Source organism: Rattus norvegicus, chromosome 6 (assembly GCF_036323735.1).
Source record: "Rattus norvegicus strain BN/NHsdMcwi chromosome 6, GRCr8, whole genome shotgun sequence".
In the NCBI taxonomy this organism is placed as follows: Eukaryota; Metazoa; Chordata; class Mammalia; order Rodentia; family Muridae; genus Rattus; species Rattus norvegicus.
The window spans coordinates 109,877,230-109,904,789 of NC_086024.1; the positions used below are offsets into that span (position 1 = coordinate 109,877,230).

General features: G+C 40.5%; 1 protein-coding gene across 10 annotated transcripts in view; it reads left to right on the forward strand.

Annotated features, from left to right (window-relative positions):
• Positions 1–27,560, forward strand: part of Lin52 (lin-52 DREAM MuvB core complex component) — a 97,227-nt gene that overhangs the window by 47,334 nt on the left and 22,333 nt on the right. For 2 of the 10 annotated variants that reach the window (XM_017594487.3, XM_017594488.3), the window contains one exon: positions 487–27,399. The exons of the other annotated variants lie outside the window; for them this stretch is intronic. In XM_017594487.3, the coding sequence (XP_017449976.1) occupies positions 487–608 (122 nt within the window). In that variant the 3' untranslated portion in view covers positions 609–27,399. Of the gene's footprint in view, positions 1–486; positions 27,400–27,560 lie in introns of those variants that run through there. 10 annotated transcript variants of the gene reach the window in all.

Genomic DNA, 27,560 nt, shown 5'->3' on the forward strand with positions numbered 1-27,560 from the left:
AGCCTTGGATAGCCTGGAACTCACTATGTAGACCAGATTGGCCTTGAACTCATAGAGACCCGCCTGTCTCTGCTTCCCAAGTGCTGGGATTAAAGGTGTGTGTCAACATGTCTGCTTCACTTTGTTGTTTTTTGTTGTTGTATTTTCTTTTTGGCACAAACATCCTCAATATTAAAGTTTTGCTCTCAGTGCATCATTAAATGAGGCGCCACTGGATTATAGAAAGGTTGAGAATGCCATTCAGTAGATGGCAGCATTTCCTTTGAAGTTTCTAGTTAGGTGGGCACATGGGGTGAATTGTAGCAACTTTTCAATAGGAATGAAGGATCTTGTAAGAGGGGCAAGTAGACAAGAATTGTTTTTCATTTGCTCTATTGTTTTCTTGAATGAACCTACAAGATTTAGAGTTCAGAAATATATAGAATAATAGGTTTCCATAAAATCATAGAAAAGCCTTAAGTGTTTTTTACTATGTTATTATTTCAGGGAGTATTAATATTCAAGAATGTCTCTGTGTCCCAAGATTGAGATCATTGCTGCCTGCAGTGGGAAAGATGTGGATAAAAGTTATTGATAAGGAGATTACAGTGTTATTGAACCGAAATTAAAAGAAAAAAATAAAGTAGATCTGTTTTGATGTTCATTTAAAAATTTTTTCTGTGTATAGGTATTTTGCCTACATGTATACAGGTGCATCACTTGGATACCTGGTGCCTACAAGGTTACAAAGGCATCTCTTCAGCCTTTGTAGTTTATTTTAATACAAAGAAAATGTTATTTGTGTGCTGGAGAGATGGCTCACTGGTTAAGAACACTGACTTCTCTTCCAGAGGTCCTGAGTTCAATTCCCAGCAACTACATGGTGGCTCACAACCATCTGTAATGGGGTCTGATGCCCTCTTCTGGTGGGTCTGAAGACAGATACAGTGTACTCATATAAATAAATAAATAAATCTTTAAAAAATGTTATTTGTATAGTCTCCTTTTGATGTTAATTTTTCCTTAAATGGTGGTGCTGGAGGAAAGCATTAGATTTAAGAACTCTGGTATTTTCATTGTAAGGACTTTATCTCAGATTAAAGTCAGCCAAGATAGGTGTCAAGAGTTATCCATCAGCTAGAGGGTTGAAGAAATGGCTCAGCAGTTAGGGGCGCTTGCTGCTCTTGCAGCTCTTGCAGGGGACCCAAGGTCAGTTCCCAGCACCACATGGTGGCTCACAACCATCTGTAAGTACAGATCATGGGTTCTGATGGCCTCTTCTGGGCCAGCAAGACGACTGAGCAGGTAGTTAGCTACCGCCACTCCTGAAAACCTGTATCCTCTGAACCCACATAGTAGAAAGAGAAGAGTCCTTTAAGAAGTTGTTCTCTAATCTCTGTCTCTGATCATTCCTTTTCTCTCCCTCCCCTCCCCCCCCGTACGTGTACACACACACACACACACACACACACACACACACACACACACACACACACGGAATGTTATCTTTGGGCTGATAATTTTTTTAAGACATTTTTTGAGGGCCTGGAGAGATGGCTCAAGGGTTAGGAACACTTTCTGCTCTTGCTCAAGTTGCAGGTTTGATTCCCGTTGTTCACATGGCAGCTCATGACCATCTGTAACTACAGTTCTAGAGGCTTAAGACCCCCTCCGGCCTCTGTGAGTACCAGGCACATATGTAGTACACATAGACACATGCAGGTAAAACATGTATACACATAAAAATAGGATACATTTAAAGCAATTATTTGTTTTAATTTTGTGTATGAGTGTGTGCCTATATGTATATATGTGCACCTGGTGTCCCTCATGACACTTGAGTCTTGACTTTCCTGTATATAGTATTTAGAAATGAGACCCATAGATAGTATTTTAAAATGAAGACATTGAGCCTTAAAGGAAAAATAAGTTTTACCATGGGGTTTATCAACAGAATCCTAACGCATGCATTGACTAATTTGAGAGTATAGGAAGTTCTGACTTTCGCCTATATTTTGTCTTAGAACTTAGGCAAATAATTTCTCGAAGATTCAACTGAAGAGGAGGAGTAAAGAGGGATGTGCAGTGTAGAGTGTTAAGCTGTCTATAGTTAGAGACACCTTCTAGTTGTATGTTAATATTACAGTTAACTTTGCTTTTCCTTTCTTCCTGTACGTTATGCACATGCCTGTTTAAAAGAGGTTTTCTGCATACTGTAATTCATATGGTAATAATGTCTTTTAGGGGAATATATTCACACACATGATAACTAATTATGTTAACAACTTAATGTACTTTTGCTATTCATACTAAAATATGTATATATGAGTTAATTAATTTATAAAATGTATTATTCTTAATATTCTGGAAATTATTTTAGTGGAAAGTGATTTCTTTTTCAAAAGTATACCTGTTTTGTAAATAGACAAAATGATACACGTTTTGGCTGCTCTTTTATCTAATCTGTAAATTGTTACTATTTTTAACAGACATTTTACTATAGTTTTATATGTAAAGGGGAGTTCTTGTATCATTTTCGCCTCTTACTATTGGTGTGGCACAATAGTTGGTGACTAAAGCCTTGGCGTGTAGGCATGATGGCCTTCGTTCAGTCTCTGGGACACACATCACAATGGAAGGTGACTACCATCTCCACTCTAGGTGTCCTCCGGGGCATGTATGTATCTACCCATATGCAGTAGTAAATAAGCCATTCTTAATTTAAAAACTAATGTATCAGCCAGGTATTAGTGGTACACACTCCTTTAATCCCAGCTCTCAGGAGGCAGAAGCAGATAGATCTCAGAGTTCAAAGCCAGCCTTATCTACAGAATGAGTTCCAGGACTGCCAGGGCTACACAGAGAAACCCTATTGGGCTGGGTTTCAAACCCTATTGGCTGTAGGGAATCAATAAAGTACATAAAGTTAGGTTTTTGGTTTTCTTTGTTTCTTTTTTAAAAAGGGTTCATTTATTTTATGTATGTGAGTACACTGTAGCTGTCTTCAGACACACCAGAAGAGAGCATCAGATCCCACTGCAGATGGTTGTGAGCCACCATGTGGTTGCTGGGAATTGAACTGAGGACTTCTGGAAGAGCAGTCGGTGCTCTTATCAGCTGAGCCGTCTCTGTAGCTCCTTAGTTTATTCTTAACGTCACTTGTACAAGATACTGTAGACTCCCTGGAGCCTCCCATCCCAGGTCTCTGGCATGTACTCTAGATTACTGCCCCTCCCCCACCCTCACAGATTTCCATTCACTCTCCTGGCCTTCCCCACACCTGATCCCCCCCATCCCCCATCCCTTTCTCTTATGCAGTTCCCTCCCTTCATCCACCTCTGATAACTATTTTGTTTCCCATTCTGAGTGAGATTCAAGTTCTTCCCTTGGGCCCTTCTTGTTACTTAGCTTCTTTGGGTCTGTTGATTACAGCATGGGTACCCTCTACTTTATGGCTAAAATCCACTTATAAGTGAGCACATACCATGCATGTTCTTTTGGGTCTGGTTTACCTCACTTAGGATGATATTTTCCAGTTCCAAACTTGATGGGTTATTTTTAGAGGTGCAGGTGAGGGATACTGTGGGACACCCCTCAGCTAGATTTGTCTTTCACTGTCCACATTTGTCATGTGGAGGAAGGCAAATGAGAATTTGAAAATATTGATGGTAGATATGTAAAAATAAGTGTCAACTGTGTTCTTTGTTGACATTGAAATATTGACAGTGATCCATTGTTTTAATATTTGTATCATTTTTGGTAAGAAATCACTTTTAATTCTGCTGGAAGCAGGAGTTTTGGTAATAGAATCTACTCATTTCCTAGAGCATTTTCTTCTCTAATTCACCTATTGGAGGACATTTTGGACACATTTTAATGTTGCTCCTAAGAGCCTTATTTAATCTGTATTGGCCTTTTAAATCAGTAATGGGTAATTTTGGGGAAATTGTTAATTGATTGGAATTGTGAAAATGATATGCAAAGCTATTTTGTCAGTGTAGCCTAGAGCAGCGGAAGATTAAAATGGGATCTGGTTTAGTTGCTGTTCCAAAATGAATGCTTGGAAAGTATTGTGTTGGTGGCTTTGGTTTGTATTCCAGCCTGGTTTAAACTCTGCTAAGAATTATTGTCTTTTAAATCACTGAGGTCCTCAATTCTACTCTATTAAGGGCCACTTTTCTGCCAATCAAAAAGCAGCATCTCAGAGATTGATTTTTTTTTTCTTATTACACTGGATAGTCGTGGCTGCCTAGTGACAGCATTTCCAACTCTTTTATGTAAACAGAAAGCAATCAGATAAGCACTAATCCAAGGATTATGGGGACCCAAATCCGGGGCCAGAAGAATCTCTGCAGTGTATGTCCCTGGCTCTTTGCCGTCTAGTGTCAATGTCTCTCTGTCCTGGGAAGCCTGCTCACTGCTGTACTGCCTGTTAGATGTCTGTGTGCTAGACCAAAACACCTCCACAAGTCCTGAATGGAATTCAAAAAGACACTTACATTTCCATAAATAAATTAGGAATTCAGCGGTTTCTTCGGGCTAATCAGGGCAGGCTGATAAACCTTGCTAGCTGTTTAATAAATGAATTGTGACTGATTACCTATTAATATGGACGCCTCAGGAATTCACCCTGGGGGAAGCAGAGCAGTGAAATAGAGAGGGGCATGGCCCCTTGGGAAATCAGGGCTTCATGTTTGCAGCTTAAATATCTCTGTGAAGTATCAATAAGGAGGTAATTGAATTTTGAACACAAACATGAGTGCTAGATGGATGAAAGGGGGAGGGGCAGACCGGCTCTTCCCTGCCCCTGTGCTCTCCCCTCCCTTTTCCTTAGAGACCACTCTAGTAAAGAGAGATGCTAAATCCATTAAATAAAGATTAGACTCTGTCGTTGTAGAAAATGGCAGCTTAGCTGGATCCCTGGGCAAATTGGGGCCTTTTGCAATACAGAAAATTAAAATATACATTTTTAACAAGTATGCTATCTTGCTAGTAATAATGCTAGGCCAACTTGTGCTCTTCCTTTGGATTGGCTTTTGTTTGGCCGCATCACTTTCTCTTGTATTAATGCCAATCTTTTCTGTATTCTGGGAGCAGAAGGGGCTGGGTTTATTTATTTATTTTTAAAGCTGTTGAGGCCTTTCTCTAGCATCCTGCTTGTTCCTAATCAGAGGAGTGGGAAGGAGATTACTGTCCCATGAATTGACGGTAGATAAATGTTCCCTCCCCTAACTGGTGGGCCCAGAAGAGCCCAATCACTTGTATTTCAGGGATGATTGGAGACTGTACAGCTGAGCAAGAAAGGGCTAAAGACTGACATAAACATTGATGTTTGGGGTGCAATTTTACTTGGCTTTATTTCCTCTAGATAAAGTTATTGATTTGCTTTGTCCTCCTAGTTTAAGCCAGATAAAGTCATATTAACAGGGAAAGAATTGGCATCATTTGGTTACAAATCATACTCATTCCTTTGTTAGCAATAACAAAAACCAAGCTATACATTTCTCTGTGTGTAAGTGGGCTTTAGATTTGTTTGTTTGTTTGTTTGTTTGTTTGTTATTTAATATGAGGGCTGTGTGCCTGAGTATACGTATGCACCATGTGCTTGTAGAAGCCTGTAGACATCAGAAGAGGGTGTCAGGTCCCTTGGAGCTGGAGATTCAGACAGTTAAAGCTACCATGTAGATGCTGGGAACCGAACCTGGGTCTGCTACAGGAGCAGTGATTTCTTTGAACCCCAGTGCCATCTCTCCAACCCTTGTTTTGTTTTGTTTTTTGTTTTCGGAGCTGGGGACCGAACCCAGGGCCTTGTGCTTGCTAGGCAAGCGCTCTACCACTGAGCTAAATCCCCAACCCTCATCTCTCCAACCCTTAAATATTTTTCCTTTAAAAAAAGTTATTATGGGGTTGGGGATTTAACTCAGTGGTAGAGCGCTTGCCTAGCAAGCACAAGGCCCTAGGTTCGGTCCCCAGCTCCGAAAAAAAGAGAAAAAAAGAAAAAAAAAAAGAAGAAAAAGAAAAAAAGAGAAAGAAAAAAGAAGAAAAAAAGTTATATATTTTATTTAGTGTGTGTGTGTGTGTGTGTGTGTGTGTGTGTGTGTGTGTGTGTGTGTTGTTAGAAGTCAGAAAAACCATTTGGGAGTTGATCCCTCCTACTTTGTGAGTCCTCCGTGGCAAGCACCTTTCCTCTCTCTCCATCTCTCCGGCCTTAAGTACTTCTTGTGTGAGAACTCAGTATTAACGTTTGAACTAAGGTTTTAGCTAGCCAGCGTTATTATCAGATATTAATTATCACAAGCAATGATGGAAAATGTCTGATCTCAGTCCCTGGTGTTTCTTGAAAACAAGGCATTTCATACTATTGCCTATAAACTTTCTTTTTCTCTTTGGATTCTACAAGATGAAAGTTCCCTCAGCCATTGTGAAAACAAAATTTCTACTTCCAAAGAATTTCAAATAAATGTTGTCATGTATTGTAGCGTTCACACTTGAGGGTTTGGAGCCACAGAAGAGGAAATATACAGCATGTTAGTTCTGTTAATCAAGGACGTCATTGGCAGATGCTGTTTTGCTGTTTCTTTGGGGGACGGGAGGAGGGGTTTGGGGGAGGGAGGTGTTGTTTGGGTGTTTGTTTGTAAGAGAGTCTCACTATGTGTTCCTGGCTAGCCTGGAACTCACTCTGTAGACAAAACTAGACTCAAGTCACCAAAGTCCCCTTGCCTCTGCCTCCACCTCCAGCTCCAGAACGCTGGGGTTAAAGGTGTACTCCACCGTGCTCTGCCAGGACTTTGCTAATTATCTTTTTCTTGAACTTTCTGGGGATTTTAACATAGCTCTAATTCAATAAAATGTCTCGTGGTTTTGCATATTCATAACCAGAAAATCATCCGCACTGTGACCCTGCTTCTTCTTTTCCCTCGTACTGAGAATAGCTTTGTTTCTCTCGGAGGTCTTGGTTGCTGTTTCACCTCCCTCTGCTCCTCCTGGTTCCTCCCACCTCACCTCCTCCCTCTCTCGTCAGAAAACAGGCTTCTAAAAGATGATAATAAAGTCAAATGTAAGATAAAACAAAATTAATACATCAGAATAGAACAAACTAGAATGAAAAAAATTTAAAAAATAGGAATGTCATATTTAATCCATTGACTGTCGTTCGTCGTGTAGACATAGCTAAAGAATAGTGTCTTGGCTGTCGAGGAGCTCACATCTGCACATTACAGAACCCCATCTCCTGTGGACCTCGGTGTGCTCAGTTCCTTCTTAGATTAACTCCTCTCATATTTTCAAGATGACACCATAGGCTGACAGTAGTACCCTAAGAAGAAAAGTTTCTCCTCCCTCTGAACTTTTTATCAGTGAGAAAACATCAGAAGCTTTAAGGCAAATTCCCCTCATATGCCATTGAACACTGTTGGTCGCATCCTTTCCCTGTTGGCCCTGTTTCCCTTTTTCTCTTGGCCCAGATCTTTCCCTGTCAAAAGAAATGAGATGGCCAGACCTGACTTAGATGGACCAGTAAAAGGGCTTACTTTGAAGGTTGGAGGGACCCCAGGCTCCCCTAAGCATTCCATAAGCACTCTGTATTTGAATAAAACCACAGTTTTGAGCTGGGGATCTAGCATAGACAGAAGCCTGGGTTCTGTTCCCCAGTCAAAAGGATCAGATAAGTTCAAAGTCATCCTTTGACTAACAAAGTCATCCTAACAAGACTGAAGCCAGGTTGAGATACATGATCATGCATGATTAGAGTAGCCTGACTCAAAAAAGAAAAAGGAAAGAAAGCTTGGCTGGGCAGGATGTATGCTGGCAGATTTCTGAAATCATAGCACTCAGGAGTCAGAAATAGGAAGATCATGAATTAAAAGATCAACATGGGCTACAATAGCAAAATTTTGTCTCTAAAAACAAAACAAGAAATAGGAAATGTTGGCTGGAGAGAAGGCTCAGCAGTTAAGAGCATCAACTGCTCTTCCACAGGACCAGGTTATGGTCCTAGTACCTAGATGCAGGCTTACAACTGTCTGTAACTCCAGTCTCAAGGGGTCTGATGCCCTCCTCTGGATTCCCTGGGTACCAGGCAGGCATGTGCTGCACAGACAGACACGTAAATAAAACATCCATGAACATAATTTTTTTTTAAAAAGGAATGCTAGCATTAAAGAAAGTTGCTGTATCATGTAGATGGTTTATAGGTTTGCTTTTTGTTTTGTTTTTATGTTTACTGAGACAGGGTTTCTCTGTGTAGCCCTGGCTGTCCTGGAACTCACCTTATAAACCAGGCTGGACTTGGACTCAGAGATCCACCTGCCTCTGCCTCCTGAGTGCTGGGCTACGTGCCACTACCACCCAGCTCAATTATTGCATTTGTTTGTTTTTAATATTTACTTATTTTTATTTTATGTGTATGAGTGTTTTACCTGTGTATGTGTATATGTATGTATGCATGTATGTATGTTTGTATGTATACCACTTGTATGCCTCATGCCTGTGGAGGCCAGAGAAGTGTTTGAATCCCAATAATTGCAGTTACAGATAGTTGTGAACCAAGTGGTGCTGGGAACTGAACCTTCTGGCCCCTCTGCAAGAGCAATAAACATCGGTAATCCCTGAGCTGTCTCCACCCTACCTAGGACTGTTTATAGACCCAAACACTCATCTTCCTAGGAGTTTATACGCTTCTGTCATGTATAATTATAAATTAAGAGTCATTGGGTCTCCTGTTGGTGTGGCTGCAGTTCTTCCTCACCAACTTTCATATATACGAGACTTGGTAAAAATTCATTTTGTATTATTTGCAATAAAAAGAAACAATCCAGCTTTTAAAAAGTTTTTACGTATTTTTCTTACTTTAAAGCTCCTTTATAACACCCATAAGGAAGGGGAGGGGGGAGGGGGATGTTTGCCCGGAAACCAAAGAATTATTATTAAGTATTAAATAAATTAAAAAAAAAAAGCTCCTTTATGCTGTAGGTAATGCTGGTTTTCACAGATAGCTTCTACTTAATGTGTGCACTCAACATTAATTAACATACTCTTTCCTTTCCCAAGCACTAATGGAAATACTAGATTATAACCACTCTAATACTCTATGGACATTCTACCAGACACTTTGCTTAATGTGATTTAAGGCAGTGTGTAATCACTCCTTGCAGTCTTTGGGTCAGTCTTCAATTCATGAGACTCATATATCCTGTCTAGTTTTAATTAATTTTGCAAGGAAGATGCCAGGAGAGACAGTGTTAAATACTTTCATAGAATCGGGCTATTTCATCCACTGGGTTCTTGTCAGCCACTAATCTTTTGACTTTATCATAACAAAATGTAAAAGGGTTTCTGGTGTGGTGTATAGCCTTGTTCTTCAGCTCCTGTGCATGGTTAGAGTAGCCTTGTACTCAAGACTGTGAGTAATTACTAGTTTTGTTTGTTTGGGCTTCGGTTTTGTTGTTGTTGTTTTGTTTTTAACATTAGGATTTGGGGACCAGCTGTGACTGGTATCAAGTGTTCCACAGTGTGATAGGCAGGACAAGCGTAATATATAACAATTGAAGAACACTTAAATGGTTATACACTGAAAGAAGACAGGGGCAGGAGAGTCCAGTATGTGGGGGAAAAAGTTGGGTGCGAACAACAGTTCAAGAAAAATGAAGTGGAAGTTAAAACTGCTCACCAAAGCAATTAAGACAACTCCGTGTGACTAAGGACCTGGGAAAGTCATCTTTTATTAACATTATGTTTTGATGTCTTCCAGTTACTATCAGTTGTTTTGTTTGTATTTTGTTTGTTTTTCTTTTTGTTTTTGTTTGTTTGTTTTTGAATATATTATAACCTATCCTTGCAGGCTGGGGAGATAGTTCATTTGGTAAAGTGCTTGCTTGCAAGCACAAGAAGCTGAGTTCAACCCCCAGAGCCCACACTTTTTTTTTTTTTTTTTAAAGCAAAGTGTGGTGGCATACCCCTGTAATCCCAGCACTGGGGAAAGGAGACAGGAGGATGCCATGACTAGGATTTGCTGGCCAATCGCTTTAGCCAAATTGGAAAGTTCAGGTTCAGTAAGCAACGTTGCCTGAAATAGTTGTGTCAGCTCCTGTGTATGGTGCACTTACATATATGCTGGCAAAGAGTCATCTGTTTACTTGTTTGTCTTTAAAAAGTACTGCTGTGGGAACTGGATGCCCAGGTTTGATGTTCAGAGCCCTCATAAAGGTGGAAAGAAAGAACTCTACAGAGTGTCCTCTGACCAAGACACGCCTGCGCCTACACACATGACATCTGCCGGACCGTGGTGGTAACAACGATAAATCAAATTCTTTTTTTTTTTTTAAGTTTTTTTTTTTTTAAAGATTTATTTATTTATTATATATAAGTACACTGTAGCTGTCTTCAGATACACCAGAAGAGGGCATCGGATCTCTTTACAGATGGTTGTGAGCCACCATGTGGTTGCTGGGAATTGAACTCATGACCTCTGAAAGAGCAGTCGGGTGCTCTTAACTACTGAGCCATCTCTCCAGCTCCCGATAAATCAAATTCTTAAAAGTTGGGAGTCACTGGAGAAAACAGCCTGACATTAACCTCTAGCCTCCCCATAAACAGACATCCATACACATGTGTTAGTAAATATACAAAGATGGGGGTCCAGACTGAAATATTGTAAATTATGCACACGGCATGGAAAGTCTTCCACGTCCCCAGCAAGGCTACGGGGAGACTTTTTCAGGGAATCTGAGCAGCCCAAGGACAGTAATGGCTGACGTTAGACGTTCTCCAGCTAAGCCCTGTAATCACAGTCAACAGCCCAGATCCTGTCCTGAAGAGCTGCAGGGAGCATCCGTCTGTCTATTTATTTGCTTTGGATTACCAATATCTGAGAACATTCTTTATATGAAAACAAGAACAAAGGAACAACAGTGACCAAAGAACACCTTGGAGAAAGAGTTTGCTGTTAGGAAGGTGGCATCAAATGTCATGATACATCTTGATATCGTTTAACGATTTAGAGAGATAGATAGATTCTGTGGTTGAAGTAGAAAAATAATGAATCATAACAGAAAAACAAGCAGTGTCCCAGAGAAACATGTGCATATGCCAGGAAGGAAAAGAAAATAAAGCTTATTTGACTATGGGGCACGGCCGTGACAGCATTTATGTAGTAATGTAGACAGTCCATCATGTAACAGACTTTAGGGCAACAGTGGACACAACTGATTGCATGAGATTATACTGGAACTGGAAAATTCCTGTTTCTAGTTCCCTGAAAGCCATGGTAGTAACATATGTTGTTCCTGTGCTTGTGTTCGTGCTGCTGTAAGAAAGCTGTGTGTCCATTAATAGAAAGAGCGGAGGAGCAGCCAGCTTGCCGGCTCCTGAGTGAGTGTTTCCTCTGCAGCCTCTGGGGAGTCAGTTGCCTCTGATCTCCACACTTATACCATGGCACAAATGCACCCCCACACACATCACACGCATGCACACCACCACCACAATAATAATAACAGTGACTAATATTAAATATAGCAGATATGATTAAGTATGGAACATAGTACTTAATAACTGCAATACATGGTTGTATTATTATGTATTTATTAAAGTAAGTTACTGATGGTTTAAGAGACTACTTATATAAGAAGTGTCTTATAAGGTATGCCATGTATGCAGTGCCTTCATGTAGCCTGCGTTTGCTTTGTCTCTGACTATACTGTGCTATGCTTACTTGTATTATTCACATGGCCCTAGAGCAATAGGACGCACCTTTAGCCCTAGTATATAGTATACTGGACTATGTTTGTATGACTATAATGTTTACACAAAAGCAAAAACCACCGGAGTGAAGTGTTCCTTTGAATATGTCACTAGCCACTAAGTGACACCAGGCTGTAGAACTCTGAGAAGGTACAGTTACTTGCATATATAGTCTTGGAATTACAAGTGGGGAATGTGTGGAAAACAGTGAAATCACCACTATCTTTATTGGAGCAAATCAATATTGAAAGGAAAAAAAAACTCCAAGAAATAATATAGCGTATTATTTAGTTATTAAGAGACATTGAAGGGGCTGGGGATTTAGCTCAGTGGTAGAGCGCTTACCTAGGAAGCGCAAGGCCCTGGGTTCAGTCCCCAGCTCCGAAAAAAAAAAGAACCAAAAAAAAAAAAAAGAGAGACATTGAGGTAATATAAAATAATGTCCAGAACATGGTGAAAGTGGTTGCCACTAGGAAGTAGTTAAGGAAAACTGTGTTTTTTCTTTTTAAATCACTTAGACTTATTTGACTTTTGAAATATATACACATATAACTTTGGGTTAAAAATGGGTGGAATTGCCAGGTGTAGTGGTCCCAGCACTGAGGAGACACAGGCACACAGATCTCAGTGAGTCGAAAGGCAGCCTGGACTACATAGCAAGTTCCAGGTCAGCCAGGGCTACAGAGTAAGACTCTGTCTCAAAATCAGAGGAATACATAGGTGGATTTGGTAATCAGGAGGACAGAGGCTGAGTAGTCTAACATGTAGATATACAGGCTAGGTGACATTTAGTAGCAAAACAAATGGAAATAAAATAAGCAGAGCACGTGAGCGAGCCAAAAGTAAAAGAAGGCCGCCTCTGTTTGTTCATGACAAAGAAAGCTAACTACTTCGAACTAAAATGTAGTTGTTTATGGGGTTTGGGTTTTGTGTTATAAAATCTGTGACCAAATATCACTATAATCCAAAATAAATAATTCACACTTTCTGGATGAGAAACAACAATTTCCATCCAGTGATGTGGAAATGCAGCTCAAAATTTAAGCCATTGGCAAGGTGTTGGTAACAGATTTGAGTAAGAAATTTTATTCCTTTCGGTCTTTCCTATCTTGATATAAGTATACTGTTGCCATATGTAGCGTTGTAACTCATTTGAAAAAATAAAATTATATAATTCTCATTGATAAAGTATTTTAAATAATTTGACCTCTGGTAGCTGATGGATGTTGGTGGGTAGCTTTTTTTTTTTTTTTTTATCATGACATTGAATTAAGCATTAGGTCTGGGTGATCTCTCAGGGGAAGGGGGAATTGATGGATCCTTCTCAGTCCCAGGTGGTTGGTCGTGAGAGCAGGTGTTGCTGGGACGCTGCATGTATTCAGCAGTCACAGTGCAAGTCTGATGAAGGCATGTATTCCCAAAACCACTCAGCCTCCTGTCTCTCCTGGGGAAGGGGCCAACATTGGCCTCTTAGGCTTTTTTGTTTTGTTTTTAAGAAAGAAAAAAACATAATTATCAACCTATAGCATATGTCATTCACTCAAATCCCTGAAGGATAAAGGCATAGGTGACAAATGTTCCTGGAGAGAGGGTTGAGCTGTCACTTGTCTTTCTAAGGATCATCCGTGTTTGGGTACAGCACTGCCTCCCATTTCTCTTTATTGTGTGTCCATCTAAAGAAGTACTTAGTGTCTCTAATCAAAAAAAGACTTGGACAATTTCTAGAAACCTTTTAAACTGTTAAAGAACTTTTTTAAAAAAAATTATTTATTTTATGTATATGAGTACACTGTAGCTGTCCTCAGACACACCAGAAGAGGACATCAGATCCCATTACAGATGGTTGTGAGCCACCATTTGGGTGCTGGGAATTGAACTCAGGACCTCAGGAAGAGCAAGTCTGTGCTCTTAACCACTGAGCCATCTCTCCAGCCCCTAAAGAAGTTTCAAGCCAGGAGTGGTGGTGAATTATCTTAAGTCCCAGTACTTGAGAGGCTGAGGCAAATGGGTTGCTACAAGTTTGAGGCTAGCCTAGATTGCTTAGTAAGTGGCAGGCCAGCTAGGGTTACAAAGCAAAATGTATCCAAAAAGAAAACAAATTAACTTAGTAGATAGTAGGTAGATAGATATACAGAAGTAGATAGATATACAGACAGGCAAAGCAAGCTGTTTTAAATGTCCAGAAACTAAATAGGCTTCTGAAGGTGTTCAGTTCCTCTTCAGTAAATGCTCTGGGGCCAGTTATTAGGATCAGATTGGAGCACAGATAAGCTGACTCTTTTTATATATGAGTCTGAGTCCTATGTTCTTTGCTTTCATAGATCGTCACAATTCTCTGCATTGCTCCATTTCTACAATGTTTCTGTTTCTATCTAATCTTGCTGTCCTCTGTGGCACAGCAGTTACTTGTTAATGGGGGCAGCTCTTGGTTTGACTTAGCAAAATGTCCTGATCAAAACAAAAATCAATGAGTTTTTCAAACACCATTTGGACAATAGTCAAATTTTCTGAATACAAAGGACTGTAGGCTGAATGGAACTGTGCAATTGCTGCTAAGGCTTTGAAAGTTTTTGGTGGGAGTTTTTGTTTTGTTTTGTCTTTTGTTCTTTTGTTTTGGTTGTTGCTTTGATCAGGTTGTGGTGGTGGTGGTGGTGGTGGTGGTGGTGGTGTCAGCAGTGGTTTTGGTTTTGATTTTCTGTGTATATGGGCATTTTTGTTTGTGTGTGGGCGTACATACCTTCCTTGATCATGTGTAGGCCTTCAGAGGCCAGTTGAGGGTGTCAGATACCTAGAACTGGAGTTATGGAGTTGTGAGTCACAGTGTAGTTGTTAGGAATGGAACCTAGGTCTTTTAGAAGAGCACCTAGCGCTCTCAATCACTGAGCCATCTCCAGCCTAGTTTATTTTTTTATTTTTTATTTTTTTTATTTTTTTTATTTTTACACTCCAGATTTTATTCCCCTCCCAATCCACCCCGCTCCAGGGTTCCACATCCCATACCTCCTCACTACCCCCAGGCCCCCTTTAAGAGAGGGAAATTTGCTGTGCTTCCCAGGCCAGCCTTGAACTCCTTGGCTCAGTCGACCCCTGTTGCCCCACAGCACCTAGCTAGAATTTATGAAATCTGTATCAGCTGTGCGCCCTTAAGGTTTTTGTAGGTGGCCTCAACAATTTTATAATAGCTTGAAATCCTAATGCACTTCTCAACTAGGACTTTCAAGAAACTAGAAAGCTTCTTGCTGCCCTCTTGGGAAAGGTGAAGTCATACTGCCAGTGCACAGTGAGCAATTAGATGATTTCCATTTAAATTCCATTAGGACTTCATCTGTTCACACTGTCAGTACTCATGTCTTCTAAAGCATTTCAACCCTCTTTACTGGTGGACGTTGCTTCTTAAAGGATTTCGGAACTAAATAAACCAGTTTACTTGATTACCTCCTAGAACTTGTTAGGCTACTTTACCAAATAACCTCAAAGCAAAACAGTATAAAAGTACACTTGGAGAGGTGAGTTTTTTTGTCCTACTTTTTAAAGTTGGCTTAGAATTTAAGTGTTCCATTTTATCTCTTATTAAAAATAAAAGAGATTGAAAATTACATTTTCCTTCTCAATTTGATGCTTGATCATAAAAATAAATGATTCGTGCCACAGCCTCCCTTTCTCCTCCTCCTCTCCTCATACTGGGACCTGTCACCGTGATTGTTCTTTGCACTCTTTCCTCTTCTGAAAGTGCACTCTTCCTGCCACAAACTATAGGAAAGGAAATTAGCCCTCGACCTTCGACTGTTGTTAAACTCATAATGGTTTATATAAAATCAAAAGGGAACTTAGCATCTTTAAAAGATAATTAGTTGGTCCAACTTGAACCAATGAAATGAGTTGCCATGAAAACCATAAAAAATATCCAAAACAAAGCACAAGAGAATACTAGTAAAAATTAAATTAATAGAGCAATTCAGTGCTCTGGAGAAAAGAGGACACCCCACAGGGCCTGCCTTCCTGCAAGGCCTGTCTTCCCACAGGGCATACTTTCACCCAGGGCCAGCACCACCTTCATGTGGAGTAGGTCTCAGCCTCCCTCTGGCTCGCCTGCCCTCCTCCGCCATGTTCTCTGCCAGCCTGAGGAGTCCCAGGCGAGCCGTAGTGAAATCTCTGCAGTTGTAGTCGGCACTGGCCAGCCACTGTGGCAGAGGCCACAGTAAGGCACAATGGCCTGAGAGTCCATCTCTGAGGCTCTAGTCCCATAAAGACCTCAAAGTCCAGTGCCAGCCAGAGCAATGGAGGAGGCCTCATGGAGGAAATGAGCAAACTGCTGGTGACGAGGAAAGAAGCCACCTCCCATCCAAGCCCCTCAACAGAAAGGAGCCTGAGACCCAAGCATGGCTCTTAGTACTTCCCAACCCCAGCTACAAGGGTTCTGAAAGAAAAACACATCTGCGAACCTTTAAGCCCAGGGTGAAGCACACTCTTCCTCACATGTGTGTGTCTTTTCCTCCTATGTGTGTATGTGTGTTTGTATGTGTGTGTTTGTATGTGTGTGTTTGTATGTATGCATGCTCTGCCTTTTTTGTCTTTTGAGGAAGGAGTCTTACTATGCCCTACATTGGAACTTAAAGTTCCCCTACCTGTGCCTGCATATGCCACCACACCCAGGCTTCCATTCCTTCTTAATAGACCCTGGTCACTGCTACTTCTTATCCAACTGGACCCTCTCGCTCTGAGACAAGTCTCTAAAACAAAGGGTGCAGAAGCTCCACAGAAATTGGTGATGGATGTGGGAGAGCCAGATCACTGTGGACCCCATGCTGACGACCATTGTGTGTTGTCAGTGCTTTCCAGATTATCTGAAGTGAGGGGTGCTAGGTTTATACTCAATGAGGAATGTTTCAAAGAACCCCAAAGTGGAATCAGGTGACTCGGGTGGGTGTTCTGCCACTTGTCACTGTGACTAATTATATAATCTCTCTAGAGACCAAGTCTATCCACAGTAGACTCTGAGCCACACTTTACCAGGCTTTTAGTCTCAGGGCACATGAGTGGCAGGAGATGTGTGAAGAAGCTCTGTCCCAGCCGAGTGGCATAGTCTGCTGTCACTTTCATACATTGACATAGGCTTACAGTCACTTTCATACAAGGAGTTTTTTTTTTAATAATCTAACAACATGAAAGAAACTGTTCTTGGTAATGGATTACAGTGAACTCATAACAGGTTTTATTTTTAGTTTCTGTGTGCCCTAATGTGCACACAGATCTACGTTGTTTATATGACGTTTTTCAACTCCTCTTAAAATGAAGAAAGCTGAAGACACTCATCCCAAGCCTCACAGATTAGCACATTCCCTTCCCTCATACTAGAGACTCACCATCACAAGTGGCATGGGTTCTTGACAGATGCCAGACCTATTCTTAGAGTAGGGCCAAGAAATGAGCAAATGTGGCCCTCCCTGAGCTCCTGTTACAGGAGCCTCTTCCCTGGCTAGTTTTTCTTGTCAACTTGACAAGGGCTAAGGTCATTGGAAGGAAGAAAATTGGTGATGGATGTGGGAGAGCCAGAGTGAGTGGAGTCGCTCTGAGGCAGGCGGTCCTGGATGTTACAGGACAGTAGGCTGAAGGGGCTGGGGAGACGGCTCAGTGGTTAAGAACACTTGCTGTTCTTCCAGAGGACCTGGGTTTAGTACCCACATGGTAGCTCACAACCATTTGTAACTCCAACCCCAGGAAATCCAATAACCTCTTCTTGCCTCTGTGGGTATCAGGTACACATGAGGTACACAGACATAGGCATCGAAAACATCCATGCACATAAACAAAATAAAATAAATGAAAACTTTAAAAAGGAAACAAAGTAGGCTGAACAAACCGGAAAGCACCATCCCCCCATGTGCTCTTCGTTGGTTTCTGCCTTGAGTTCCAGCCCTGACTTCCCTTGGTGATGGAGTGTGGCCTAGGAGTTGTAAGCCGGAATAAGCCCTTTCCTCTCCAAGTTGCTTTTGGTCATGGTGTTTTATCACTTGTCTTAGGATTTTAATGCTGTGAAGAGACACCATGACCAAGTCAGCTTTTATAAAAGAAAACATTTAATTTGGGGCTGGCTTACAGGCTCAGAGATTTAGTTTATTATCGTCTTGGTGGAAGCATGGCAGCTTGCAGGAAGACGTTATGCTGAAGAAGGAGCTGAGAGCTCTGTATCTTGATCCCCAGGCAACAGAAGGGGACTCTGTCCCACACTGGGTGGAGATTGAGCATAGGAGATCTCAAAGCCCACCCCTGCAGTGACACACTTCCTCCAACAAGGTCATACCTCCTAATAGTGCCACTCTCCATGGACCAAGCATTCGAGCACGTGAGCCTATGGGTTCAGACCTATTCAAACTACATCATTGCAATGGAAACCTAATTAAGTCAGACACCTAGGGCCTGGAGGTGGTGGTAGAGCCCGGAAGGCCTGCAATATAATCTGTCTTACTTCTCCAAGTCACCTGATGGTGTTCCGACACTCAGGCTTGATCCTGCCACGGTCCAGGACTGTGGATATAGGGAAAGCCTGGTGTTGCCTGTATCTTTTTTTATCAACTAGCCCATGTTGTGGGTTTTGTTTTGTTATTTTTCTTTACTTATGTTGTTGTTAACCTTTCTAGGACTAGATGAGAAGAAGCAGCATAGTTTTTAAATGGGTAAAATATTTGACCTGATACTTTACAAGAGAAATAAATAAATGGTTAGTGAGCGTGGAGAAATAATCTTTTACATCACTAGTCTTCATAATGGGATACTAGTGTGTATAGCCAGTAGAGTGGCTAAAACTAAAGATAGGTCTTGCAGGTTTAGGTGTGGAACATTTAAATCTCACACATTACCAATGAATGTCATGGTCATTTTGAGGAAGTTTGGTAGTTTGTTGTATAAAGTTAGCAAATTCCACATACCTAAAGCTCCTAATTTTTTTTGTTCAAGATGCATGAAAATATTCTACACAAAGACAGTGTGTTTCCAGGCTTTTATTTAGTTATATAATTATAAGTTAGAAACACCTTGGAGGCTGGAGACTTGGCTCAGTGGTTAAGAGCACTGACTGCTCTTCCAGAGGTCCTGAGTTCAATACCCAGCAACCGCATGGTGGCTCACAGCCATCTGTAATGGGATCCCATGCCCTCTTCTGGTGTGTGTGAAGACAGCTACAGTGTACTCACATAAAATAAATAAGTAAATCTTTAAAAAAAAGAGAGAAAGAAACATCTCAAAAGTCTTTAAGTAGGTAAATGACTAAGCTAACAAATTTGTGGTGTAGCCACACAACAGGATGACACAAAGGCTTACTGGTTTGCTCCCCATGGCTTGTTGTTATGAACCCAGGACCGCCTGTCCAGGGTAGCACGTCCCATAGTAAGCTGAGCCCTCCACACCAAACAAGAAAATGTGCCACAGGCTTGCCCATGGGTCAGCCTGGTAGAGGCATGTTCTTTCAAAATGACTAGCTGGAGTTGAGCACACACAGCGTGCTGAAATAACATCATTTCCTGATCTCTCCACCCGACCCCTCAAGTTGTTGGGAAAGCTATTCCACAGTCACTAAGCTCTCTCCAGATTCAAGGTTTACACAGAGCACCAACTCCTGAATGTCAGTGCCCAAAGGGAAGTAAGAGCTTGTTAGACAATTACTTTCCAATTAATTTTATTTTGAGGGCAGTGGTCTAGCACCTATAAAAGTGCTTCTTTTTACTCTCACATATATTAGTTTGAATGTAAATAAAATTAATAAAATGGAAGTTTACATTTAATTAAAAGTTATAATAAATGCTTGTATAAAATCTGATTAACATTTCTCTTTTATTCTGTTTTGCCATATTGATTCCCCACAAGCAGCATTTAAGATCCTAAATTATTTTTTAAAAAATCCTAAATGATGATCTGTACTATCATCAAAGAGTATTTTCTCTCTCCCACTGCACAGCATGAATTATTAGCTAGGAACGGACCAAGCTGCGGACTTAGGTAATGCAGACCGCTGTATGTGCTTTATTGTTTTTTAGCTAAGAATACTTGTGTTCTAATTATTTCAAACTCATAATTTATGAGTATTATAAATAAAGTTATCCAGAAACATTGTAGTAGAGTATTATGGGGAAAACACAGGTTTAAGTGGCTATTATTTTTAGGCACAAGGAAAATAACCTCTTATCTGATTGTAATTCGGCTTTAAATGAAATTCATAAATACTGAAGATGGAAGGTGTTATGCCTTTATACTATGACATAATTTTTTTCTATGCTACATAATTTTATAAAGAAAAGTTTTAAAATTAAATCTTCCCAGGTAGTTACTTGTATCTTTTCAAATTTAATTAACTCTAAAAATCTCTTTTAATCAATGAATTTATTTTCTGGTCAGTTTGGACAAATGGAGCATATATATGTGAATAACAAGTAAATTTAAATTGGATAAATTGGGGAGCTGGAGAGATGGCTCAGTGGTTAAGAGCACTTGCTGCTCTTGCAGAGGACCTGGGTTTGTTCCTAGCACCCACATGTAGCATCTCACAGCCATCTGTAACTCCAGTTCCGGGGAATCTAATGCCCTCTTCTGGCCTCTGTGGGCAGTGCACCCATGAAGTACACATGTCTGGCTTAGTTTTTTTGTCAGCTTGGCACAAGCTAAAGTCATTTAAAAAGAGGGAACCACAATTGACAGTGCCCCCACCAGACTGGCCTGTGGCCAAATCTGTGTTAGCATCATCATCATCATTATTATTATTAATGATTTATGTGAGAGGACCCAGTGTACTAGGAGCAATGCTAGCCCTAGGCAGGTGGTCCTGGGTAGTATAAGAAAATGGACTGAACAAGCCAGGAGGAGCAAGCCAATAAACAGTATTCCTTCATGGCTTCTGTTTCAGTTCCTGGCTTGACTTCTCAGTGATGGGTGTGGTGTAGAACTATAAACTGAAGTAAACCCTTTCCTCCCCATTGCTTTTGGTCATAGTATTTTATCCCAACAATAGAAACCCTAAGACAGCATGTATACACACTGACACTCATAAACACATAAATAAAATAAGTAAATCTTTTTTTTAATTAGACAAATCTATGAAGTAAAAGAATGGTCAGAGTAACGTCATCATTTCTGTGTGTAGTTGTTGGCAATGTAAGGATGTGCTGTTGAAATAGAATTGGGCTAGCGAAGCTGGGCAGTGGTGCACACCTTTAATTGCAGCATGCTAGAGGCAGAGGCAGGCAGAGCTCTGTGAGTTTGAGGCTAGCCTGGTCTACACAATGAGTTCCAAGACAGCCAGAAGTAAGAGAAACCCTGTCTCCCCCAACCGCCCCCACGAAAAACAAACAAACAAAAAAACTAAGACAACAACAATGACAAAAAATGACTAGTGAAAGTTTTCAGTTAAGCTAGTCCTTTTTGTATCTTACTATAGCCTCTTCTGAGAAGATTCAATAAATAAAGGACTCATTCCCTCCACCTCCTAAGAATCTTGTAGAGACATGTTGACCCAGTGGGCTTCTCTCGTAGCCTTGTAATGGACAGAGTGAAATATCATGTTAGTCATGTGATTTTTATTTTATTAAAAGAGATGGGCTGGGGGCTGGGGATTTAGCTCAGTGGTAGAGCACCTACCTAGGAAGTGCAAGGCCCTGGGTTCGGTCCCCAGCTCCGGAAAAAAAAGAACCAAAAAAAAAAAAAGAGATGGGCTGGAAAGAAGCAATTCTTTATTACTAGACATAACCTGTGTCCAATGTGTATTTAAAACATAAGTAATCTGCTTTTGAGCGTTGATCATTGTAGTTTGTTTCTCATCCAAAGATTTTAATGATGAAAATAAATATTCATGACATGGCAAGTTATTTCCTTTCTTTTTTTTTTTTTTTTTTTTTTGGTTCTTTTTTTCGGAGCTGGGGATCGAACCCAGGGCCTTGCGCTTCCTAGGTAAGCGCTCTACCACTGAGCTAAATCCCCAGCCCCAGTTATTTCCTTTCTTATATTTTTGGTTGTGAGCCTAGCCTTTAACGGCTGAGCCATCTCTCCAGCCCGTTATTTCCTTTCTTACACTTTTCCTATCTCGCCATCTCCAAGCCTCCGCAGCATTGATTCCCACCTCTTTTACTGGTCTTCTCTGAGTGCTCATCATGGAGCTTCTAGAATTATCCTGTGATAGGTAGTGATGGGAGAAGGTTTGGTGAGGCTTTCTTAAAGTGCATACTAACTAAAGAGAGTGTTATATTGAACCCCACACTCATCCCCACGGCCCATAAAGGTCAGCCTCCTGCTGTTGTTAGATCTGCACACTCATATCACACTTTTTGCTTTGCTTATGTTCACTGAAACCTCTAGATATCACACCATTCCCTCCATTATGCTTTTGTATGAATTTCTAACATTTTAAATGACAAAATTATCACATTGAACAAAATAATATAGCTCCTTGACAATGTCTTCTGCAGTCCATATACAATTTAACTCAAAATTATGTTGTTTTTTTACAGTTGCTTTGTTTGAGTCATTATCCAGATTATGTTTTATTGGTACAAGTCTAGTCCATTTTAATCTTCCCTATAACTCTACACACATGCACACATGCACACCCACATACACCCCACATGCATGCACACACAGCTGTCTCTTCAGGGTTTTTCTTGTTTCACATCAAGGAAACATATGAATGTATTGTGAATTTGTTCGAGTTTAAGTAAAGATTAATGTGTTTATGTGCCATCAGCCTTATCTTTTTCAAATTATAGTAATAACTGATATTCTTTTTATCCTACTAACTGAGCACTTACGAACTTACCTGAAATTCACTTCAAAATAGACTGCAGAAAAGCACCTAGGTTGTTTTTTTCTTCTTTCTTTTTTTTTTTTTTTTTGTCATTTTCAGAATAATGAATCAAAATGACTAATGGATTATTTTTACTATCATAGATGTTTGTAGTCTATCAACTGTCAGAAGTATTTGTTTCAATTTTTTATTAAAGTGTTGTTCAAATTTGTTACTGATTATAAACTCAAATATATGTGCTTGGTTTCTTTAATAATACTTACATAGGAAAGTAAAAAGAGCCTATAGAGATGGTTCAGAAGTTAGGAGCACTTACTGATCTTGTAGAGGACCTGGGTTCAGTTCCTAGCACCACATGGTACCTCACAACTATCTGAAACTCCAGTTCAGGTTCCATTGTCATCTAACATCTGAGGGCACCAGGTATACCCATACATGATGCACATACATACATGCAGAAAAAAACACATATACATATAAAATATCTTAAAATATTAAAAAAAAAAAGAAAAAGAAAAAGAAACATACCTATTGCCCAAGCTAACTAAAGCAATTTCAGTATCCAGTTTCACTTTTTATTCACTGGCAGCTCTGCCTTCAAAATTCCGTAGCACAGGGGTTGGGGATTTAGCTCAGTGGTAGAGTGCTTGCCTAGCAAGCGCAAGGCCCTGAGTTCGGTTCCCAGCTCCGAAAAAAAAAAAAAAGAGAGAGAGAAAGAAAAAAGAAAAAAAAATCCCTAGCACAAATAGTCTTTAGCTTCTTAAAATTATATACCAAGTATCTTATTTATTTATTTCACAAATATATTTTAAAATTCTTATACAAGGTACTTTACAAATGCTTGTTTAATTAACTTAAGTAGAATGACTAAAACATTGTTCAAGGGCTCTGTTGATACCATAAAGTTAATCTTAGAGGAGACATGTAGTCTTTATGTGTGTGATATGTTATTTATCTATTTTCTTGGCACCAACGATTGCCAAACATGCGAGATGTGGCGGGGGAGGGGGGTCTGTCTGTCTCTGTTCATGCATTTGAGCATGTCGTTAAGCCTCAAAGTAATACAAGAAGGAACAGAGCAGCCTCAGTTTACAGATGGAATAGGTAGCTGAGGCACAGAGAAGCTATATGACTTCTCTGCAAATGCCGTTAAAGAAGTTCTAGATTTGGAACCACGTTGTAAATCCTGTGCAATCAAACGTTTTCTGTTGTGTTAAAAGAAAGGGGGAAAAAAAAAAAAAAACGTCCATCAGATAACAGGAAACTTTTAGGAAATAGTGTTATATTCTTCCCTGCTAGTATTTCAGTAAATGCCATAATATTGTCCTCATGTAAAATATAGACATATATTGGACATATGTAAAATTTGTAGACATCTATTTTCATTGACATCTTAAACTGGAACTACTTTCAGTTAAAACTTGAGTTATAAATTTATAAACAAGGCCACTTTAACAACATTAAAACAAAATTACATTTTCTGTGTAAAGAATTCTCCAGTAGCCATGGCATCCTTGTGGCGTGGAGGAGGACAGCATCTATGTGTCTGCAAGGCATGTACACCATGTTACTGCAGAGAAAGGCAGTGTGCAAATATCTGCCCACAGTCCTGCACTCGATGGATCTGTGCCTCGGTGTCTGCTTGATTTTGCAGTTTTATCAGCAAGATTTTTATTTTTTTAAAGTTACATATTTCTGTGCTTTGCACTCAATATCAAATCTGTGTTCTTAGGTTTCGGGGTTCCATTAAAATAAATAAATAATTTCAGCGCGCCCCCCCCCCGTGCTCATTTTGTGTAATATGGTAATGATATCACCGTAGCAGTAATTACGGGTCATCTTCATTTCTTTCATCTCTGCCTGTTCTGATGGCTTCATTCCTTTGACGGAAAAGATTTGGCTGTGGGTGCTATGATTATTTTGTTAAGCATTATTCGAATAGACAGGAGTGAGAGAAATTAATCAATCCAAATGCAATTAGCATCATGTTTAACCCAGTGATGGACGTCTCAAGGTGAAACAGCCAGGGGAGTTTCAGACATTATTATTCAATCTAGTGGTTCTTATCTAAATTATAATCAAGAGAGGTTTTATTGGCTTCTCAGTGCGAGGATGTAACTCTTTCCCTGCCCTGGGGGTCAAGAAGACTTCTTTCTCCCCAGAGTTAAGCTGCACTTAGAAGTAGTATGGACCAAGAAGGAAAGTTGTCTGAATGTCCAAGTCGCGTGGGATGATCTGTCCTGTGACCTTGGCCTGTTCTCCCTGAGAGCAGAGTACAGCATATGAACAAGTTACTCTGAATGTTTTGTGTGCAGATGAGGCATTTTGACTAGTGTTCTGCCTTAACCTTGGACAATCATTATCACTGTTCTTTTGTTTTAAGATTTACTTATTTATTATATATGAGTACACTGTAGCTGTCTTCAGACACCAGAAGAGGGCATCAGATCTCATTACAGATAGTTGTGAGCCACCATGTTGTTGCTGGGAACTCAGGTCCTCTGGAAGAGCAGACAGTGCTCTTCACCATTGAGCCGTCTCTCCAGCCCATTATTACTGTTCTTTATGAGTGAGAATAGTAACTGTTTAAAGCTCCTAGACTTTGGCTATCATGTTTATGGGGATATATACTATATAAAGTTCAGAAGCATGAGTATTCTGCACAAATATGTGAGTGTTCAGTAAGAGTTCTAGGGGGTGGGAAACGACACCCTCACACCCTCATAGAAGCAAAGGGGGGGATCCCGGAGGGGAAACCCGGAAAGGGGATAACATTTGAAATATAAATAAAGAAAATATCCAAAAAAGGAAAAGGAAAAAAAGTTCTAACTCCAGACTGTTAGTTCATTGTGTTGAATTGGTGGCAGCCCTATCATCCCACAGGCACATGGGAGGCAGAGGCAGGAGAACCAAGAATTGTCATCTTTGGCTCTTGGCTGCTACATAGAAAGTTGGAGACCTACATGAGAAACAGTGAGTGCTGGTGATATAGCCTAGCATGCACTTAAAATCACAGCACTCTGCGGGTGGAGACACGAAGATCAGGGATTCCTACACAGAGATCTGATGGCAGTCTGGGCTACATGAGACCTGGTCTCAAATACATGCTAAGGTAGTTGGCTCTCATTTCAGGAATACAATGTTTTAACGTGTTTTTGTTGTCTGGGAGGAGACTGCATGTTTGAAATCTAGTCTTGCTTTGCTCTTAAAAGAGTTCTGAGCAAGGAGACTTAATGGAGAACACGGGTTCTCTACCCCTGAAGACAGCATTTTTCAACACCTGACAATTAAGATTCTTCTGCATCTGCCTTCAATCTCCAGGCATCATGGTTGACACTTCTCATATTTTATGTTCCTGCTTGATGTTTCATATTCTGAAAATAAATCTGTTGGCTGGATATTTCTGTTCTTTTTTTCCCTCCTTCTGCTATGAAACACTATTAAAATTATTTTCCATATTGGAACTGTCCAAATTTGTTTACCTGTTCATCACATCCTGACTTTCCTTTCTATTGACTCTTGGATTAAGCTTGGGCTATTGATCACTTGGTGTTTGTGTCTGTCCAGAGGAGCCCTGACACTGAGCTGGCTCCTAGTGAACAATCTCAGGCTGGCAGGCTACCTTGGACCTGCTCTGCTGCATACCGTTAGAGCAGGAAGACTTTAATTCCCAAAAACTAAAGTCAGCGTTATAAATCACCATGGCATCCGTTTGTTTTCCTACTGCACCAAAATATCTGCCAACACCTGACTTAACCTCCAAGGCGGCAGGCTTTACAGAAACAGTGGCTTCAGAAGGTATATGATACACAGTAGGAACTTTCCTTTCCTGATAAGCCACGCCCTTCCTGTGTAGCACACACTGACCGTCAATGAGTAGACTGTCTTGTCATCGCTGTTAGAGGTCATTCAAGATTTCAAGCGCAAAATGGTAATTAGTAAGAATAATACTACACGGGCTGGAGAGATGGCTCAGTGGTTAAGAGCACTGCTCCTCCAGAGGTCATGAGTTCAATTCCCAGCAACCACATGGTGGCTCACAACCATCTGTAAAGAGATCTGATGCCTCTTCTGGTGTGTCTGAAGACAGCTACAGTGTACTTATATATAATAAATAAATAAATCTTTAAAAAAAAAAAAAAAGAGGGGTTGGGGATTTAGCTCAGTGGTAGAGCGCTTGCCTAGCAAGCGCAAGGCCCTGAGTTCGGTCCCCAGCTCCGAAAAAAAGAAAAAAGAAAAAACAAACAAACAAACAAAAAAAGAATAATACTACACATCTACAAATCATCTTTGCAAAGCCAAATAAACAGCCGTTCGGCACACTGAGTTAAGCTACACTGTCATGTTTACTTATTATGACAGAAGAGATGGAATCGAAATATACAGCTAAGACTATGAAACTTTTTCAAGGAAGAGCCTTCAGCACCCTGATTTTGCCAGGAATATTCTAGCCCTTCTTTGACATTGCTGGAGTGGTAAAGTGGACCTAAAGTGAATTGGACCCTTCTCCTCAGGGTTATTGGAGTCGTCCATAAGGCCATCTGAGGTCACCAATAGCCTCGCTTCCAGACTTGCTCGCAGCAGGGTTCAACCTTCCAGACTCTGTGTGCTGTCCCTGTTACTATTTTACAGTTGAAACTCTTTTAAGGATAATAAAGAGAGACCGGGGAGGTGGCTCAGCGATGAAGAGAACTTGCTGCTCTTGCAGAGAACAAAGGTTTGATTGCCAACACCCACTTGGTGATCTGTAACCATCCCTAGCTCCAGTCCCAGGAGAGCTGATGCCCTCTTCTGACCTCCATGAGCATCAGGCATGGTGAATGTGTAGGCAAAACACTCACATAGAATAAGATGAACAAAAGCAAGTTTAAAATGGTGGCACGCACCTTTATAACCCAGCACTTGGGAGGCAGAGGCAGGCAGATTTCTGAGTTCAAAGCCAGCTTGGTCTACAGAGTGAGTTCCAGGACAGTCAGGACTACATAGAGAAACCCTGTCTCAAAAAAAAACCAAAAACAAAGACAACAACAAAAAGATTTTAAAGAGAAGAATAAATGACGAG